Below are 18,589 nucleotides of genomic sequence, written 5' to 3' on the forward strand. Positions count from 1 at the left end.
ATCTGACCGGCCAAGTCACGCGACTTGTTTGGATTCTTCAACTTGGGGTTTGCTTCGGGAAGGGGTCGGCGAAGGAAACGAAACCTGAATCGGAAATGGCAAAAATGGTTTACTTGGGTCTTGAGGATGGATGACAACTGTGTAGACTTGATGAATAGTGTATCAGCATCTGTAGTCAAGCTCACACGCATGAATCTGCACGATTCCAGTCCCATTTCGAATGAGACAATGTAACTCCAGCTCTCCGCAGTGTCATGCTTGTGAGCCAGGACCTCTTAAGTCCGTTCGTACCGGCTGTGGAGACGGCACAGTGAGGTTGCCTGCCACCTCTGCAATTCGGTCTCCTTGCTGGATACCATGGTGAGTAACTTGAAGCCTTGGCTAAGATCCCGCGGATCCTTTTGAGCTCAAAACACGTCATACATCGCCTGACATCAGACTGAATCTGCGCTTCTCGGAGTCTCGGTTGCCAAATTCCCCTTACACTACCCCGATAAAGTGGGGACGGCCCGGACTTTGTAAGTGGGCCCGGAATGGCGAAATCCCACGACGCCAGAGACCACTCGGCTGACCCATTACTAGGCATATCAAGACGAATGGCCAGGGCAATGTACTATTCACCGCCTCTGGCTGACTCGAAGATGCTCAAGTTAGTGGTGGAGATGGGGCGGACATGATCGACATGGGTTACCTTTGCGACTGGATATTTACAGCGTGTCGATGTCACAGATCGTCATGACAGAAGGTTTTCGACGCGTGTTCATGCAATTGGAGGCCTCAATGAATCTTCCGCGTCGAGGGCAACATAGGGGCCACGGACTTGAGCAACGAATGACCCGAAATATGCTCGGGACGCCAAGCAGGCTCTGCAATACGGCCAACGGCCATCGGCCATCGCCGGGAGTTGAGACCCTTTGATTTCCAGAGAGTGGGCTTGAGAGCCGCGGCAAACTTAATACCATACGCAAGGTGAATTAATCAGGGGGTCATCCTAAGTTGGGATATGAATGAATGAAGTTTGTTCCATCCTACAGGGTACCACTAACTCCGAACAAGGTACTGGGGAGCCTGACGACGAATGTGTTCTTCGAGTAGAGTTTAAGCATTGATCACATTTGATTTATTGTATCTTAATTTTGAGAAATATAGGAACGAGAGAATGACTGGCCTTTTCACGATTTTCTATAAAGATGGCGTAGCTTCGTGACATCATTTTGCATTTACAACTTAAGACATCGCACTTTATACTCAACACTTCATCAAAACACTTCAAACGTTGAAGAAATGCATCTTAAATTTTTCTTTCATTTCTTGGTAGCTTTTAAAAGCTTCAAGACAGCAGTCTCGCAGGAATGCAACCCAAGCCTGATCCCGTATCCCACCGCCCCAGGCGTTGAGGTCCAGTCACTCACAGCGGTGCCGGTGACCAACTTCAGCCGCAACATCGACGAGCAATATGTTTCGCACTATCCCCAAAACCTCACGTCTCTCAACTTTTGCAACGTCAGCATCAGTTACACCCACCCAGGACAAGGCGATACTGTCAATATCCAGATCTGGCTTCCCGATTCCTGGAACGGGAGGTTCCTCGGGACCGGTGGTGGAGGCTTTGCGGGAGGCGAAATCCAGCGCGGCGCACTTGCGCTTGGAGTATCGCAGGGATACGCGACCGTGGCCACAGATGGTGGGCATGATCGATCTTTCGGCGTTGCAACAGCCCCCTGGGCCCAGGTATCACCCTTCAATGTGGACCAGTACGCCTTGCATAACTTTGCGTCAATGTCCCTACTCGATATGACGGTGCTCGGCAAATCTTTGACCACAACCTTTTATGGCTCTGAGCCTCGATACAGCTACTGGAATGGTTGCTCGACAGGTGGAAGGCAAGGCTTTATGCTTGCCCAACGATATCCAGGATCGTACGACGGCATCCTAGCTGCTGCGCCGGGGATTAACTGGGATCGAATGCTCCCCGCTACTGTGTATCCGCAGATGATGATGAACAATCTCAGCTATTACCCCAGCGCATGCGAACTCAACGCGATATCATCCGCCATAGTCGCGGCGTGTGATGGGGATGATGGCGCCGAGGATGGCATCTTGTCTGCACCATGGCTATGCAACTTCAACTATAGTTCAATTGTCGGTACCACTGTCACCTGTGAGGATGGAGATACTCTTGATATCACCTCGGCTGGGGTGCAGATTGCTGAAAGCGCATACAATGGCCCCCAGTCCTCGTCGGGCGAGCAACTTTGGTTCGGACCTTCGCCCGGCAGCCCCCTGACTGTGGCGACTGGTTTGGCTGTCACTACTTGCACGGGCAACCAAAACTGCACTGGGGCTCCCAATCCCATCGGATATGACTGGGTGCGCCTATTCGTGGACAGGGATCCCGATTTCACTTTGGACTCTGTGTCGACGCAGGAGCAGTTCGAGCGCCTCTTCCATGCTAGCGCGCAGCAGTATCTTTCAATCATTGGTACTTCGGATCCTGACCTGAGCGCCTTCAAGGCAACTGGCGGGAAGATCATTACCTGGCACGGCCTAATGGACGAGATTGTTCCCTCAAAGGGCACCACGGATTACTACAGCCGGGTTGAGGCCCTAGACCCAGATGTCAGGTCATTCTTCAAGCACTTCGAGGCTCCAGGCGTGGAGCACTGCTATCTGGGGGTCGGTCCATTTCCAGGAGAGACTCTTCAGGCTTTAGTCAGATGGGTTGAGGACGGGGAATCTCCAGAGGTCCTACCTGCAAGGAGTGAAGCAACCGACGGGACAGTGCGGCGACGTAATTTGTGCCCTTGGCCATTGGAAGCTCTGTACAAAGGGGGGGATCCCGCACTAGCAGAATCCTTCGAGTGTGGTACTGGTGAGGCTTAGGCACTCCAGGGAAGGTGGTCTACTAGATAGAACGAATGCAAGACACGCTGCAAGGGGAGTAGTCCCACCATCAAGTTGCTTTCTCCCAGTGAAGCCTAGGAATATGAGAACAACACGGCAAGTTAACTCGTAGTTTAAACATCTTGGTGCAAGGCCTAAAACTTAACATCCGAACATAATCGAGGCATTGATGCATGGCACGCTGAAATGAGTCTGGAGTTCGGTGCTATAACCTCGACAACCTTTAGTCCTCAACAATCCCACCCAAGCATACACCGTCCCATTCCGCATCGCCATGTAGACCGGAGTTCTCAGCTGGCGTCTGACCGTTCTGCCGATACAAACCCATGACCCGTGTATGCATTGATACCCTGACCGTTGCACTGGGAAACCGAGGAGCTAAACAAGTCTTGACGTTGAAAGCATCGGCGCCATGTTTCCACATGCTTAGAAATACAAGAAATGCAAAACCAGCAGCGATCATTACCTAGGATCCATATCCAGATACTATTTGTCATCGGAGTAGCCAAGAACATATACTCGGAGTTAACGTCATCCCGTATCTCGAAATCATTTAACTTGTGCAATGGCTTGAGATACCGAGGGCTAGTGTTCTTGGCATAGCAAGACATTGACTTTGCTGCGCCCCCTCTCCGCTCTTACAACCAAGGACTACCAACTACCCACCTCCGGCCGCGTGTACAATCATCCCAAGCCCGGTCCCGTCTTTCGCTCTCCGAGCCCCTTCCGGCCTTGGCAAGTTTCGGCAGAATAAAACTTGACCAGCGTGATTCTTGTCAACTAGAAGTCGCAGCATATAAATACCCCTCCAAGCCGCTTCTGATCAAAGGCAAGAAACCTCAACGCATCATAAAACTTCTTCTCCTCCTACAGTACCCTCACCGTCACCCAACTTGTATCATTCAATCTGAAATGATGGCACGCAACTTGACACTAAACTCCACCATGCGGGGAGTCATGTGGGAAGGAGAATTGCAAAATGTTGCAATTCGGGACATTCCCGTCCCGAATATTACTGAATCCACCGATGCTCTCGTTCGCGTTCGATACGCAGGTATCTGTGGAACGGACATCCATATCACCAATGGATACTCCCCCCGAGAGGACGCAGCATGGAGTCTTGGCCATGAAGCCATGGGGATTGTCGAATACATCGGCAACGCAGTAAACGAAGTCTCGGTGGGGGACTACGTCGTCGTTCCAGATGGAGTGCATACTGCCTCGTTCGCAATGGTACCGGAGGAAATGGAATGGTACGCCACCCAGTTGGGTGGCGCCCAATGTAAGTCGCCTCGAGTTCCTCTCAGTTATACGGTGTTGAAACTAATGCATTACGTGGCAATTAGCTGAGTACGTGCGTGTTCCCCATGCCGACTACAACTTGATCCCGATCCCCGACTCAGATACCCTGAATTCCACTCGGGAAATCGACTACTTGTTCGTCGGTGACATTTTTGCCACGGGCTGGACGTCTCTCAACTTTGCTGGGTTCGAGAGTGGCGACACAGTGGCCATCTTCGGCGCAGGCCCTGTCGGCCTCCTTGCCACACATTCTGCTATAATTCGCGGTGCATCGAAAGTGTATGTGGTCGATTACGTTCCAGAACGCTTAGCACTTGCGGCCTCTATTGGCGCTATACCTATCGATTTTACTGCATCCGACCCGGTGGAACAAATCTTGGCCCTGGAGCCAGATGGTGTTCGACGGTCGATTGATGCAGTGGGATTCGAGGCAGTCAATGCAACACTCGATGTCCAAACCGACATTGTCATCCGGAACATGGTCGCCGTCACTGGGTATAATGGAGGCATGGGTGGAGTTGGCGTTTATGAGAACCTCGATGGCCTCGACGAAAGCCGTACAGGAACACATATCCCTTCCCACATTGAATTTCCCATTTCGGAGTTCTTCTACAAAGGGTTGACTTGGGGAATCGGACCAGTGGATGTGAAACTGGTGGCACCGGAGCTTGTGCGGCTTATCAACGAGGGGATAGCAAGACCCAGCTTCATCGTCAGCAGTGTGGTTGGGATTGAGGAAGCGCCGGATGCATATCGACGATTTACTAACAAGGAAGAAATCAAGGCTGTCATCCGTTTCTAGTTGATGGTTTGCATGCACATGCACCCCGAACTGGTTGGATGCAACTTGGGTACAACGGTCAACGCTTTCAACGATATAAACCCAGAGCGAATAGTCCAGGTTTGCAAAAGTACCAATATGCATACTACCCACATAGTTTCAAGTATACACCATGTCTGATAACTTATCCTTGATAATAAAACCCCCAAAACCCCATTTTGTCAGAAGTGAACAAGTTTTCTGAGCCTATACGTTTATCAGGTAGAAGTATACCTAACTTAATTAACTAGTAGATACTATAATAATCGTATTTTACTTTTCTTTAAAAAGAATATCTTAATAAACTTTCTAACTTGTTTTATAAATATAAAAACTTCAGAATTTCAAGATATACTTATAAGCTTTTCTAATTTTATTTGCCAGCTTAAGAATCAATTTAATTAAATTTAAATCGCTTTTTTTTAAGTATTATTTTAGTATTTCTACCACATGAAATACCTCAATTGTGTCCTGAATGAGAGTGAGTAATTCTATTCCCGTCTGACGGGACGCATTCGCAAGTTCTCAGTTGTTCGCTAATCTTGAACTCACAGCTCATCGCCTGACCCCCAACAATGTCACGCAGATTCGAATGTGCCTCAATGATACGGTCCTGCCTGTGGGCGGTGGCAGGGACGCCAAGGCGCCCTTCTTTGTGCGCAAGGGAGACGTCGTCTCGATTAGCAAGACGGTCATGTACCGCGACCCGGAGATCTGGGGCAAGGATGCCGAGGAGTTCCGGCCGGAACGGTTCGAGGGGCGACGTGTGTTTTGGGAATTCCTGCCGTTTGGCGGAGGGCCCCGACGGTGCCCGGCCCAGATGATGGTGCAGACTGAAGCAGCATACATGCTGGCTCGTCTTGCCAAGGTTTATCGACGCATCGAGGCGCGGGATCCTGCTCCGTACACTGCGGTGATGCGGATCGGCCCATCCAATAAGACTGGCGTGAAAATTGCCGTGTACAAGTAACTGATGTTGCCGAGCAGGTGTAACATAACTAAACACCAAACGGTGAATGCCTGGCATGGACATGCCATGGGGAGGTGGGCCAGACGTGGAGCCGACTCCCCATATCCTACATAGGATATGGAATATGTATTTGTATTTGTCAAGGGGGACATTGCACATAGCCGCTATCGGCAGCGAAAATGCTCCTTATCTCGAATTGGTTTCTTCTTTCGGCTTCATCGATCCAATTGAAATGCCAGCGTGGGAGTGTCGTATGAGAAACTGCCTCCCGTATGCGTATCCCGACACGTTTGACTAGAGTTCAAGCCCAATAACGCTCATTGATCCGCAATATTGCTGCAGCCGTCACCCATGCATGCATATGCATCGTTCATGGCCATGTCGCCCAGGCGCGGGTAGACGGAAGCCTTGCAGCTTGACTCGACCGCATACACCAGGAAGCATTCTCGCAGCTGGATTTTTCCCAGTCTGTGCTGAAGCCGATCTTCCCCGAAGCTGTTGATGATTTGGATATGTTTTCCGTGGACATGACGTATCTGCACGACGAGTCCGATGCCGACCTGCTCCCTGCTCCTGGACACCTACATCAACACTTTCGAGTCGGTATTACGAATATTACACGTTCCAACATTTACGCGCGAGTACGAGCGATTCTGGAGAAGCCCTGCTTCACAGACGGTGGACGAGGACGAGCCATTTGCGTGTAAGTTGATGATCGCCATGGCGCTCGGATCCTGCGTTTGTCTAAGCCGCTCCGTTGACGACTTGGAACGGGTGCAGGGTACTTCGCTGCGATACCAGTCCAACGGCTGGATTTCCTATGGGAAACAATGGCTTGCGCGCAGGATGTTTTCAGGCTCGCGTGCGGATTTGGACATGGCCCAGATTATGTGTCTCCTCGCGCTGGCGCGACATACACACCACCACACGCTTCCAACTGGCTCTGGATGGTTTCCTGGAGATCATGACCTGACGCGTGTGGGCATCCAGATGGGTTTGCATCGAGAACCGCGCATCTGCTTCCCAAACATGTCAGTTCAGGAAGCTGAGATTCGCCGACGGCTGTGGGCGACCATGCTCGAGCTGTCACTGCAGCGGTGCTTTGACGAATGGCTGCCCGCTCCTCTCTCGCCAGAGAGCTATGATTGCGCACCGCCTTCCAGCATCACAGATGAGGACCTAGAATTAGGCATTATGAACACATGCGCATCTTCGACCTCAGTAAAACGTTTGCTCTTTACTCCATCAATTGTTCAGGTGCTTCTGGCACGAACACAACGACTTCGACTGCGGATTCTGCACCTCGTCAACGCTCCTGGACAAAGCCCACGAAGAAAGCCATCAACTCGCAGCAGATTTAAACACGGCTTGCTGCATATTCCTGGGCGTCTTGCATCCCATTAAAAAGCCCACCAACTTCCAGATCAAGCTCTTGGATGTATTCACACGACCATTCGTGCTTGCGCTCCACGGGCCATTTGCCGACTAGGCCGCCACCAATCCGGCATACTATTATTCCTGCAAAATGCGCATGGAGATTTAGGCACTGCTTCCGAATAACCCCCCGGTGGCATTCCCCCCGGCGGTCGAGGGCCATAGCGTGGAGACCAGTTCCGATCTCAACTTGGTCGGGACTGATGCGTGTGCGGCTCTATGTACTCAGGGCCACGGCCACTTCGCCCTTGTTCAGCGTCAGGCTACGGCATCGTTATGTCTGAACTTGATTAGTGAACTGGAGGAGAAGGCTTTCCCCGTTACAGACGACGCGGGTTGGCGGCAGCTACGCGATGCTGTAATGAGTGCCATCGAAATGTTCGAGCGTCGCGTTCGGGCAGCCGGTGGAGCACATTCAACGCATGAATTTCTGTTCTTTGCGTGCGCGGGTGCATATATCGAGGCCATCCTGCGTGGATGTCGGTCACGAGACGCCGACGAGGCGATCGCCGAGACAGCGCGGACAGCGCTGGGTGTGTGTTGTGAGGTGATGGAACGCCGACGGAGGACGGGCCGAACTGGGAGGGAGAACGAGGACGAGGAAGATGTGCAGATGTGGGTGCACAGTGACAGCGAAGATGGCCCAGGAAGTGACGAAGATGTGGTTTGAAGCTTGAGTGTTCAAATCACTGAAACATTCTCAAGATTACCTGGAACATCCGAAGCTCCCCAATAACCCGCCACTACTCCATGAAGGGACTTCTTCTCATCACAGAACCACCCCATCAAGAGCAGCAGTACATGGTAGTGGATTTTGGAAGGAAATGCTTACTAGATTCGAGGATGAATTACTCGCATCAAGGACAGATGAGTTCTTCTCAGCTTGAGCAAACTGGCTCAGCGAAGTGTGCGTTGAACGCCACTGCCATGACACAGTACACGATGCAACTGAGGGAAAAAACGGAATCCCCAGCTGTTTAGGATAGATCAAAAATAATGAAGATATACACGGTTAGCAGGACATTATAGTGCCACAAAAGTAGATGGTTGAAGCCTGCTTGCACAGGTTGAAGACCACAACCCCATACTCCGTACCAAGTTGAAAGATCACTACATAGACACCTTTTCAGACGCTGGCCAGCCACCTGCCTTTCGTATTTTAAATTCCCCAGGTCTTATGCAAGGGTCTGTTGTTTCCTTCTCGTCCTACTATTGAAGCTTTCCGTTTCGACTATTTACTTGGTCTGTCCATGTCGATCATGGCGATGTCAGCTTGCCCCTCTTTGTGGGACATGACGCAGTGTCCCAATGTGACAGGATTGGATAGTCCATAACGATTGTGGTTGTTTTATTTCCGATGCACTGCATCTCACGCCGGATGGAGTTCCCAAGTACATCGAACACAACCGCTAACATCCGCCGTTCAGGGGTTGAAGGAGTTTTGTCGTATTAGTGAGCAGCAGTGAGCCCATTTAGAGATTCGTGTATGCACGAATATTCCAAACTGGGAAACGGGATTGCTCATGCTTGGTAAGATGCTGGCATGCGCATGCTAATGATACGGGATGGCGATGTTCGTCTCCTTCTTCTAGGGCACAGTTTAGAACGCTGGTTTAAAACGGTGGAGCACCTGTGGCTGGAAGTGGCTCAAAAACGGTGCTGTGTCACATCCCCAAATGGGACCGTTATGTGGAGACCTTCGCCGGCCCAAAACGGACCAGGGTGCGTCAATTGGCCTCCACTGCCGACCGAGTCGCGTGATGGGGCCGGCATTCTTGCTCCAACATGCTCATCCGTCGCCGTCAACGGCCCTCCGAACTGTGATATATCTTCTACCGTTAAACATGCACTCCCGGCTCTTGGCCTTCCATTGTCCATTATAACTACAACCATGCCGCTAACCAGGTCCACCGTTCTTCTTTGCTCCTGCAATTCCCTTCCCGGCCTTCCGTACGTCTCGTTGATATCATCGACGTCATCTCTCAGCTCCCGGCCCCTCCATGCCTCCTCGCCATCACCATACCAATCGACATCAATATCGACAGCGCGATCTCGCTTTTTGACCTACGACCGTCGCCGCAGCTATGCCACCGTAAACAATAACCGCCGCGGTGGTCCGGCGCACGACGACGTGCCGGACTGGCCCAAGACTTCCAACCCGACCCCCTACGATATCTTCGCCATGCGACAATCCGATCCATACACCAAACACCGATTCTTCCAGCTCGTCAAGCTCTACCACCCCGATAGGCATGGCCACGCGTCTGCCGTCCATCATATCCCCACCGCGACCCGCCTCGAGCGCTATCGCCTCATCGTCGCCGCAAACGACCTCCTCAGCGACCCCTCCAAGCGCAGTCTATACGATACCCAGGGCGTCGGGTGGACAGGTAGCCGATCCGCGACCCTTAACGAGAACGTCCGCTACGCCGAGAAGTCATGGCGCCATCAGCCTGGAAACGCAGCCAGAAATGCCACCTGGGAAGACTGGGAGCGCTGGCACGATGCCCGTGATGGCAAGCCGAAGGACCCCATGTACATGTCCAACGGCGTCTTTGCCACCCTCGTTGTCATGCTGTGCATGGTTGGTGCCTTTGCGCAGATGAGCCGCGCAGAACAGTCCGGCGTCGACTACATGGAGATGAGGAACCAGTCGAATCTTGCCATCGGGCAGCAGATGGCGCGGACGACGTATGTTGCCGCTGGACGGAGCAAGGATGAGCGCGTCGACAGCTTCCTGAGGGAACGAGAGAATATTACTTATGAGTTTACCCCGTCAAAGTATGACAACTTCCAAACGGAACCAGGGCTAAGGCCTGGGGGTGAGCCTGGCCAACGCCCTGGGCCATGAAATACAAATTATTCAAGACATCGTGCGAGACTTGGCAACTGGTGAGGGTGTTTCTGCTAGACTGTCTTTGTTCAGAAATTTACTACCCAATACTCCCACGAATATGAGAAACGAAAGACTCCCAAGGGGGTATATTATTCAACTCAATCTGCTTTAGGCATGTGTCCCTAGCTAATCTTATGGTATTTGGTTGGGTTCACTATCCGTCACATACGCCCTCTCCATGTAAAGTGCCCCTTGGGATCCTGTGCCAACAATCTCATTGACTTCACATCCTCAGTCTCACCCCTTTCGATGATGCCCGCCTCCACTGCCCGCAGCGCGTACTCTCTCGCCTCAGTTGCTCTGCCTAGCAAATTGGCATTCATCGCCGCCAATGTCAACCCCCCAGCAAGCTTAGTTTCCAGCCGTTCCACTCTGTACAACTTCATCAATTCACGGATGTCATCCATCGTCAGGTGCTTCTCCAGGTTCTCCATGCGCTCCTCCAGCACACGGATCCGCCGCAATCGTGCGTCACTGGCATCTGCGAGGGCATCAGGGAGGCTGCATTGCAGACATTGGCAATCGAAGCCCCAGGCCTTGTGGGCGCGACGCTTTCTTGCGTCCCGGTCCTGGAATGGGTCGAGGTACGTCACAGTGAGCTCCTCGCCCGGGACGATCTTCCGGACCGCTCTGGTGCGATGGACAAAGTCGGAGTCGATGTAGTAAGCCATGTTCGGCCGGCAGTCGTGGTTGAGTCGCGAGATTTCGGGGTAGTTCCCATAGTGGTGGCTATCTGGTCCACCGAGAACGACTTGAAAGCCGTTCGTCATGAGAATGTCGTTGACGCGGTGGCCGCCGAGGTGAGCCATCTGGGAGAGAAACAACTTCCCAGTCTCTGCGGGGAGAAAGGTGACGGCCTTGTCGAGGAGGGCGTGTTGCTGTTCCGAGGATGCGTGGTCCTCCAAGAATCGCCTGTGTGCGAGGAGCGCTGGAGGTCTTGGCATGACGGCTTCTCCTCTGTTCAGTTCGCGATCTGCTATCACACCGAGCCCTTTCCCGGGCACTTCCTCGACGTGGAACGAGGACGGGGCATCAAGGCCTCGAAGTTGTGATTGCAGGCCCTTCAGCGTCGGCAGATGCACCTCTAGAGTAATCGCTACGATTCCTCTGCCACCGTAGAATCCTGGGTTTGAGTACAAGCAAAAGCCCTCGACACATCCGTGTGGGCCTCTCCAACCCAGCTCGTGCCCTTCGTTTTCAGTCTCGTTCTGTCGCGGGATTGGTGTCGTGGTCTCCCGATTTAGCTCGCAGAAGCGATTTTCGAGCAGCGGCGTCACTGGATTCCAGGAACAGATTGCCTCATTCTTCCATCCTGCAAGCGCTGAGACCGGTCGGTGCACCAACATCCCGATCAGAAGCCAACATCGAGGCGACAGTGATAATTGCTTCATCTTGAGATGTTGAGGAATCGGCGGCTTCAAAAAGTCCTACTCAATTTGCCGACACGGCTTCAAGATTCGCGAGTCTGGTCGAAGAGGGCAAGCTCTTTGTGGTATGTCGACAAAGTACAGCTTCGCTAAAAGTTGGGTACACGCGCCACACAAAGTCGTGTTGAAAGACGGTTCTACGTTCAATACAGGTTCGAATTCTCACATCTCACCAAAAGGCAAAGAAATGGACAAATGCAGATTCCTGCCCCTCTCATCCCATCATTATCGAGAGTTTATCAGGAAAATCGAACATGCTCTAAGCTTGTTTGAGGCCCGGCGATCATACAACCCCACGTTTCATCGGCCCATCATCCCTGTCTCAAAAGCCTCCGAAGTACCTCCAACACGCATCTCGCCTCTAATCATTCGAAATCCTGAACCGCTCCCTCTCGGACCTTGTCTCGCAATTGGGAATATTTCTCGAGCTGCCGTTTGGCGTGGTATCGAGAGGAGAACTTGAATGGCGAGGGTGCCATCTGCTGATCTGACTCGCAGCATTTGGAAGGTCTGAGACTCCATCCTCGCGACTGGGCCGTAAGCTGGGCCCGGACCGCGGGTGGTGAAACATCGGGCTGGCAAGCCTGCTTTTAGGAGCCATCGAGTCTGTCGGAGAAATCGGCGACATCGGTGAGATATTCAACTGAGTGGGAACCCAAATCATCTCCGAGCCTGGCAACTCAGCAACAGGCCGTCTTCTTCCTCCAACATTGCACAATTGAGCCCGTTGCCGGGCGCGGGTATAACTCTTCACCTCTGCTAGAGCAGGTTTTGGTGTCGGAGATCGGACACCTTGTGATGAAGTCTCCCTCGGGTCCCAAATATCTTGATACGCGAGCCAGGACGCAGACTTGGTGCGATCCGCTTGGGAGCAAATTTCGGGTAATTCTCGTGTCTCTTCTGGGAGAACTAGGCGTGTAGGAAGAATTGTTGGGCTATGCGTCTTCCAGATCTTCTTCCTGTGCTGGATGCATATCCAGACCACGAATGCAACAATTGCCAAAGTCAGGGTCCCCCCTACAACAATAGCGGCAATAGTACCATCGGATAGATACTGGGCCATGGGGGCCGAAGGGGGAGTAGTAACTGTATGGTTACTCAATGGTTTTGGAGTGGAAAAGGCATCGCTTGCGAGTGATGCTGTTGGGATTTCAGTTGGTATTGGGATCAGGGTCGACATCCGTGAGTTTGTGTTGGTCCTGACAGAAGTGATGCAAACGAATACAATAGCTCCGTTAGACATCCCGAAAATCATTCCATAATTCCGCCGAGGGGTGGGTACCCTCAGAAGTGATATCAGCTCCTTATATGTTTGCTCTGGTGTTTGTTTGTGCCTGAGAGTGACGCGAGCCGTAACACCTACGGTACACTTGCATACATTCACGATGGAATGGTCCAGGGGGCTCGGAATCAAAGGTCTCTTCAACTAGGCGCCAATACACCACAGATGACTTGTAACACCGGTGCACCTAAGTGGTGGTTTAGTGACATGAGGGGCTGTGCTATGAAGGAGACGAGAATGTTCAGGGGAGGCGATTCAGCCTTGTCGAAGGAGGTCGACCTTGGCCCTCAGGACCTTCTCGGCGGTTGCAGGGACGATCCCCTCGGTTGGCCCGAGCCGCATGAGCTTGCCCACGAGGTACATCAGCTTCCCCTGGGGGAATTTCGTGTATCCGACAAACTCCTGGAGCACTTTCTCCTCCTTGGCCATGACCTCGTCGGCGAGAAGCTCATATTCTTCCTGGGAAATCTCTTTGAACCACAAATCATTGTCCTTGATCGCTTGAGTCACTCCTCCCTCAATCTCTTTGAAGTAAATGGAAAATAGGAGCTCTTTTGCAACCTTTCCGGTGATTTGCTTCTGGATGAGATGGTAGAGCAGTTGCGAAAGGTCCGAATCGGGGACTTGTTCGCAATCTCCTTCCGGAGTAAATGAAAGATCTCTGGCTGCAAGTGGGCCTGCTTTGTATGTAGTTAGACGACCCAATTCATGAATGATCCAATTTCTAGCGACCGAGGCGTAGCTCTTAATGTCTGGAAGTTCTGCCCCGGGGAGGTCGCCAGCGAGCTTTTCCTCAAGAGACCTTAGTATTTTGTAGAAGTATTGCACACGCGCTCCATTCTCGAGGTTGACGAGAGACAGCGCATCCTTTGACGTGAGACCAAAGTAGGAAATCAATGTGTCAAGTTCTGAATCCGATGACACGGCAAGAGACTCTCGGAGGTGGCTCACGAGATCGTCGCCAATGACAAGAGGTGCAATGTCTGGATCAGGCATGTAGCGATAGTCCACTTCTCCTTCTTTTCCTCGCAGTCGACGAGTCTCTGTTGCGCCAATGCTCCAACCGCGAGTCTCGCTAGCAATGGAGCCTCCAGCTTCGAGTTCGCGAATTTGACGGTCTCGCTCAGAGATAATGGCATCCTCAATTGCCTTAATGGTACTCAGGTTCTTTATCTCGGTCCTAGTGCCAAGGGAGACGTCGGTCCCGTCAGTCCTGCGAACGGACACATTGACGTCGGCTCGCAGACCTCCCGTCTCCATGCCGGACACGCATGCATCGACTGTGTTCAGCAATGACTGGATCTTGCGGACAAAAACGGCCGCAGTGCGAGGGTGGTGCATTTCGGGTTTGGTGATAATCTCGATGAGCGGTACACCAACTCGGTTGAAATCTAGCCAGTGAATGTTGTCTGTTTGGGCCAGTGTCTTGGCGGTATCTTGCTCAAGCTGGACTTGCTCGATCCCCACAGTCACGCTCTCACCATCTTGGGGAGAGATTCCATCTCGGGCTAGGAGGGTGATGTGGCCATTTTTGGCAAACGGTTCATAGTACTGAGTAATCTGGTAACCGGATGGCTGGTCCCACCAGAAGTAGTGCTTCCTGTCGAAGCGACTGACCTTCTGAATGTCGCAATTGAGAGCTAAGGCTGCGCGTAGGGCTGGGACGAGAGTCTCTTTCTGGAAGAGAGGCTGGCTGCCCGGCATGGCGACATCGAAAAGTGCGACATGGGTGTTAGGTTCATCGTTGAATGATGTAACGGCTGGTGAGAACAGTTTGCGTGATGTATTCAGCTGGGCATGAATCTCGATGCCTACTGTCAACTCCCAACCATCGACTGTCTGAGAGTCCCCTTTTGACTTCTTCTTTCCCTGCTTCTTCGCCTGTTTTGCCTCTTCCCGTAACTGCTTGCGTAGAGGCACCGGCTGTGCGGGTGGAGTGGGGTCAGAGACCTCGGGGGCAGCGTGGAACGACCTGACTGGGCAGCATCCCAACGCAGCTGACCGTGTTATAGCCGATTGCCTCAAAACTTGACACGCACCGATACAACCGCGTCGCGATAATTGCCCACCGAGCAGGTATCTGCTGAGCGCGGATGTTGGGATGCGCGTCATTATGCGTTCAACGCGGGGGTGTGGGCGAAATATCGAACGGTCTGGAAGCTGGGAGAGGAGCCGAAGGTGGCGCTCGGTGGTTGGACGCCGTCTTGTTGATACAACTGCTCACGCAGACGATACGGCGGGCCGAAATTAATCCACAACCGCGGTCTTTGGTCAATATGGAGGCTCAGGACGAGGCGCAACGGGCGTGTGTTGGGTCCGTATCGGTTCGAGGAGGGTGGTGTGCTCTACTGCAGCGAAATGACGATTGCAGGTGGTGACAATGCGGGTGGCCTGCAGGGAGGCTTCTCGCATCGCGCGGTTGGGAAGAGTTGGGACGATTGGGGTCGGGTTCGACGCGCCCAAGGCCAGCTCTGATCTTCGAAGCAGCGATTCAACAAGGATCGGGCGAGCTCGAGATTTTGTCGCAAATGTGTAAGTGAAGAGCTCTGGTGGAGCTTCCTCTAACGTTTGGCGGGACTGTCCGGGCCGCTAGAAAACCCGAACAACAAGGCGATGCGGAACCGGAGCAAATGGCTTCACCATGTCATCGTACTGTGTTAATGCCGCGCGTGTTCACACAGTACTTCCTTGTGAGTTAGCCGTCGATAACAACAGCAAGCGCGGCCTGCGCCCCTGACTGTTGGGACAGGGAGTGTATGGTACAGTGAAAGCACTGTGCATCGTCACCCGTCGACCACACCACCACGACACATCCCGCCAAACCCCATTCGTCGCCCATCAACTTTGCCAACCCATGATGCCAGCCGGAGCGGGCGTCCAATCCTGACGCCTGCAAGAGGGCCTCCGCCCGGGGAGCTGACACATGCCGAAGCGTGTCATCCGGATGACGAGTTATCGTGTCGCTTGCTTGAAGGAGGCTCTGTCCCCCAGCTTCCCTTTTCCATGCTTCACTTTCCACTGTCACTTTGCGCCGTGACGAGACGAGTGTCTCTTGGTGTCTGATTTCTTTCCCTTTGGTACTCGCTTTGAGCACCGCTGTATATTACCGCATCCCTTCATTCTCGAGCACTATTGCTTCTTGGCGAGGGTCGCCTGATCGATTCCTCGACACCTGGCGCAGGTCCTCCTATTTGTCAGTCCACCCGCCGCTTATACCATCTTGCGATACCCAGCGACAGTGGACCACACTCTCTCATCTACGTGAATCACTACTCGCCTTTCAGCACACCACCCTTGTCACTAACCATCTCCTGCTCCAGGCCCTTTCTTGTTTAGTATATGGGGTCACGGTATCACCCAAGTCAACCTTTCTGCAAGATACCAGGTCCGCTATCAGGCTGTCCTTGGCAATACTCAACCAACTGGAAGTAATGTCTGGAACGGTGGATGTTCCTTCACAACGGGACGTAGGCACGGGAGAAAACACCGCGATCAGGAGACGGAGGCCGTCGCTTTCCAAACCAAGGCCGGTCTCTTCCCCAAACATCTCCTCTAAATTCCCCGAGTCGCATCGCTCGCGGCCCCTTACCGCCATCGGGGCGGCCTGCAAGGAAGAAGAGGAACCGTTAGACGGCGCTGTTACACGATCATCGTCACCAGATATTTCCTCGATGCCTGGTTCCCTCACGTCCCCAACGGATGCTAATGGCCCCGCCAACTCAAACAGCGCAAGCCAAAAAGACGACGCAAACCCACCCAAGGAAAGACGAGAGCCCAGATTCCGAAAACAACCAAGAGGCGCGCAGCGACCAACATCTCTGAATCTGTCTGAATCAGAATTCCCCATGGTTACGCAAGATCCCATGCGGATTTCTGCTCACGACGCAAGCCAGTATATAGCCAGGCGCCGTGGCCCCCAGATCTCGCCAGCACTTTCTTCCTCTGTACCCAGCACCGCTCCCAACGACGTCTTCTCGGAACGTCAAGCTGATTCCAGGACTGATCTGAGCTGGAGCCCAGAGTTCCCCGAGTACGCTATTGCAAGCCAGCCTCCATCGCAAATTTTACCCGCGTTTGATCCTCAGTTCGGAGGGCAGTATCCTTTGCCACAATCGTACCCCATTCACAACTACGGTGCACCAGAGACTCCCCGGGGAAATGGTCCTTTCCCGTACTTTCAACCCCCTCACTTTCCAAACCCGATGGTTGGTCCGAACCCAATGAATCCCCCGAACCCAATGCTTCCCCAACCTAGAGCAGAAAAGCCACCCTTGAGCGGCTATGATTTGTTGGCGGCAAAACTGACAGACGATTTGGGAGGAGGGGCGCCTATCACGCCCATGTATCGCCGATTCGAGTGCATCAACCATCGGGTTTTGCTGTCTTTGCAAGATGAGATTACTGTCCTTGAAGAGAATCTCTTGGACATGGACGAAATTGACTCATTGAATCGACTACAAGCCGGAATTCCACTTCCAGCCTCTGAACGGGAGGAGAGAGTCAGCAATCACGATTTCCACCTGAACAAAGCGAGGGTCTTCTCACAGCTTACCCAAAAGCTTCAGACCTACAGTGAGTTGACTCTCTGCTCAGTCCTCCACGATATTAACAAGTCTAGACACACTTCTCGCCTCTTTCAAAGACGTCCAGAATCTGCCCCCACCAACACAAAATGAGATTCGCGACTACAAGGCCTTCCTCGAAGAAAAAAGACCGATCGCAGACTCCGAGACTAGATTTCTCGACGAACCTGATCTCGTCCTGTTGGAACCTCGTCCACCCGTGGCGAAGCGGGCTCCAGATGACCAAGTCCCCCGCCCGGTGCGTGGCCCTGGGCATGGCCCGAACAGATTGGCTACCGCCCATAGACATATTTTTGATCGAGGTCCGCTCTTTCATCGGGGCCCGCTCCAAGAAGTGGCCATCGGGGCTGTCACGGCTATTTTTGGCCCTCTACTTGCTTTTCCTGTCATTCACGACTTTGCTGGGCGCATGACCATTGTGATCCTCTTCGGAGCCATCGTTTGCATGGTCCTATTCAGCACGGGTGCGTTCAACCTGGCGGCGGCAACAACCCATGATACTCAAGAATATCTCGTCTACGGAGGCGTCTACGTCGGGGGCATGACCGTGCTTGCCCGGTTCCTTCAGTAATTCGCTTCTTGTTGGAATTCCTTTTGGAGGTTGAATTGTAGGTTTCGTTCGAGGCGACGGAGTTTCAGACGAATGCGCTATGGATGTTCTTGTTCTAATTCATTTCGGTCGATATCCACGGGGAAATACGTTCAGTTTTTTGTTCTCTTATTAGCGTTTTGGTTATTGGGATGATAGAGACGAACGTCGGCAGGTTGCTCTATCCGAATGATGATCCGGGGGCAATGCATTTCTGAAATCGCTGGTTACATTTCCAGGCCATGAGAAATTGAAAAGAGGTGCTAACATCGCGGGCTGTAGCTTGGGCTGTGCTTATAGCTGTACATGTCTACTCGAGCGCCTCGTGATGCTGCTGAAGGGTGACATTTCCTTGAGAATCTGAATTCTCCCGACCCACTAC

At 52.6% G+C, this 18,589-nt stretch overlaps 9 protein-coding genes across 9 annotated transcripts; 6 read left to right on the forward strand and 3 right to left on the reverse strand.

Annotated features, from left to right (window-relative positions):
* Positions 1-1,284: 1,284 nt before the first annotated feature.
* On the forward strand, positions 1,285-2,883 carry BGZ61DRAFT_493330 (Tannase/feruloyl esterase; the record flags this gene model as incomplete). Its single annotated transcript, XM_046250639.1, has 2 exons — positions 1,285-1,314; positions 1,351-2,883. The coding sequence occupies 2 exons, from the start codon at positions 1,285-1,287 to the stop codon at positions 2,881-2,883; spliced, it is 1,563 nt and encodes a 520-aa protein (XP_046105349.1).
* Positions 2,884-3,819: 936 nt separating this feature from the next.
* On the forward strand, positions 3,820-5,008 carry BGZ61DRAFT_576072 (uncharacterized protein; the record flags this gene model as incomplete). The annotated part of the gene is made up of 2 exons (XM_046256216.1): positions 3,820-4,186; positions 4,251-5,008. The coding sequence occupies 2 exons, from the start codon at positions 3,820-3,822 to the stop codon at positions 5,006-5,008; spliced, it is 1,125 nt and encodes a 374-aa protein (XP_046105350.1).
* Positions 5,009-5,476: 468 nt separating this feature from the next.
* BGZ61DRAFT_531641 (cytochrome P450) lies at positions 5,477-5,996 on the forward strand (the record flags this gene model as incomplete). The annotated part of the gene is made up of 2 exons (XM_046253738.1): positions 5,477-5,507; positions 5,581-5,996. The coding sequence occupies 2 exons, from the start codon at positions 5,477-5,479 to the stop codon at positions 5,994-5,996; spliced, it is 447 nt and encodes a 148-aa protein (XP_046105351.1).
* Positions 5,997-6,548: 552 nt separating this feature from the next.
* Positions 6,549-8,175, forward strand: BGZ61DRAFT_587640 (uncharacterized protein; the record flags this gene model as incomplete). Its single annotated transcript, XM_046256497.1, has 2 exons — positions 6,549-7,217; positions 7,540-8,175. 2 exons carry the CDS (start codon positions 6,549-6,551, stop codon positions 8,098-8,100), a joined length of 1,230 nt encoding a protein of 409 aa, XP_046105352.1. The 3' UTR covers positions 8,101-8,175.
* A 1,146-nt stretch (positions 8,176-9,321) lies between these two features.
* Positions 9,322-10,281, forward strand: BGZ61DRAFT_531643 (uncharacterized protein; the record flags this gene model as incomplete). The annotated part of the gene is made up of 1 exon (XM_046253739.1): positions 9,322-10,281. One exon carries the CDS (start codon positions 9,322-9,324, stop codon positions 10,279-10,281), a length of 960 nt encoding a protein of 319 aa, XP_046105353.1.
* Positions 10,282-10,487: 206 nt separating this feature from the next.
* On the reverse strand, positions 10,488-11,717 carry BGZ61DRAFT_531644 (uncharacterized protein; the record flags this gene model as incomplete). The annotated part of the gene is made up of 1 exon (XM_046253740.1): positions 10,488-11,717. One exon carries the CDS (start codon positions 11,715-11,717, stop codon positions 10,488-10,490), a length of 1,230 nt encoding a protein of 409 aa, XP_046105354.1.
* A 397-nt stretch (positions 11,718-12,114) lies between these two features.
* BGZ61DRAFT_477102 (uncharacterized protein) lies at positions 12,115-12,816 on the reverse strand (the record flags this gene model as incomplete). Its single annotated transcript, XM_046248858.1, has 1 exon — positions 12,115-12,816. One exon carries the CDS (start codon positions 12,814-12,816, stop codon positions 12,115-12,117), a length of 702 nt encoding a protein of 233 aa, XP_046105355.1.
* Positions 12,817-13,290: 474 nt separating this feature from the next.
* Positions 13,291-15,147, reverse strand: BGZ61DRAFT_350978 (GatB/GatE catalytic domain-containing protein; the record flags this gene model as incomplete). Its single annotated transcript, XM_046240292.1, has 1 exon — positions 13,291-15,147. One exon carries the CDS (start codon positions 15,145-15,147, stop codon positions 13,291-13,293), a length of 1,857 nt encoding a protein of 618 aa, XP_046105356.1.
* A 1,559-nt stretch (positions 15,148-16,706) lies between these two features.
* BGZ61DRAFT_531646 (uncharacterized protein) lies at positions 16,707-18,189 on the forward strand (the record flags this gene model as incomplete). Its single annotated transcript, XM_046253741.1, has 2 exons — positions 16,707-17,607; positions 17,654-18,189. The coding sequence occupies 2 exons, from the start codon at positions 16,707-16,709 to the stop codon at positions 18,187-18,189; spliced, it is 1,437 nt and encodes a 478-aa protein (XP_046105357.1).
* Between the last annotated feature and the right edge of the window lie 400 nt (positions 18,190-18,589).

The sequence above is a fragment of the Ilyonectria robusta genome, assembly GCF_021365365.1.
Source record: "Ilyonectria robusta strain PMI_751 chromosome Unknown BGZ61scaffold_8, whole genome shotgun sequence".
Classification (NCBI taxonomy): domain Eukaryota; kingdom Fungi; phylum Ascomycota; class Sordariomycetes; order Hypocreales; family Nectriaceae; genus Ilyonectria; species Ilyonectria robusta.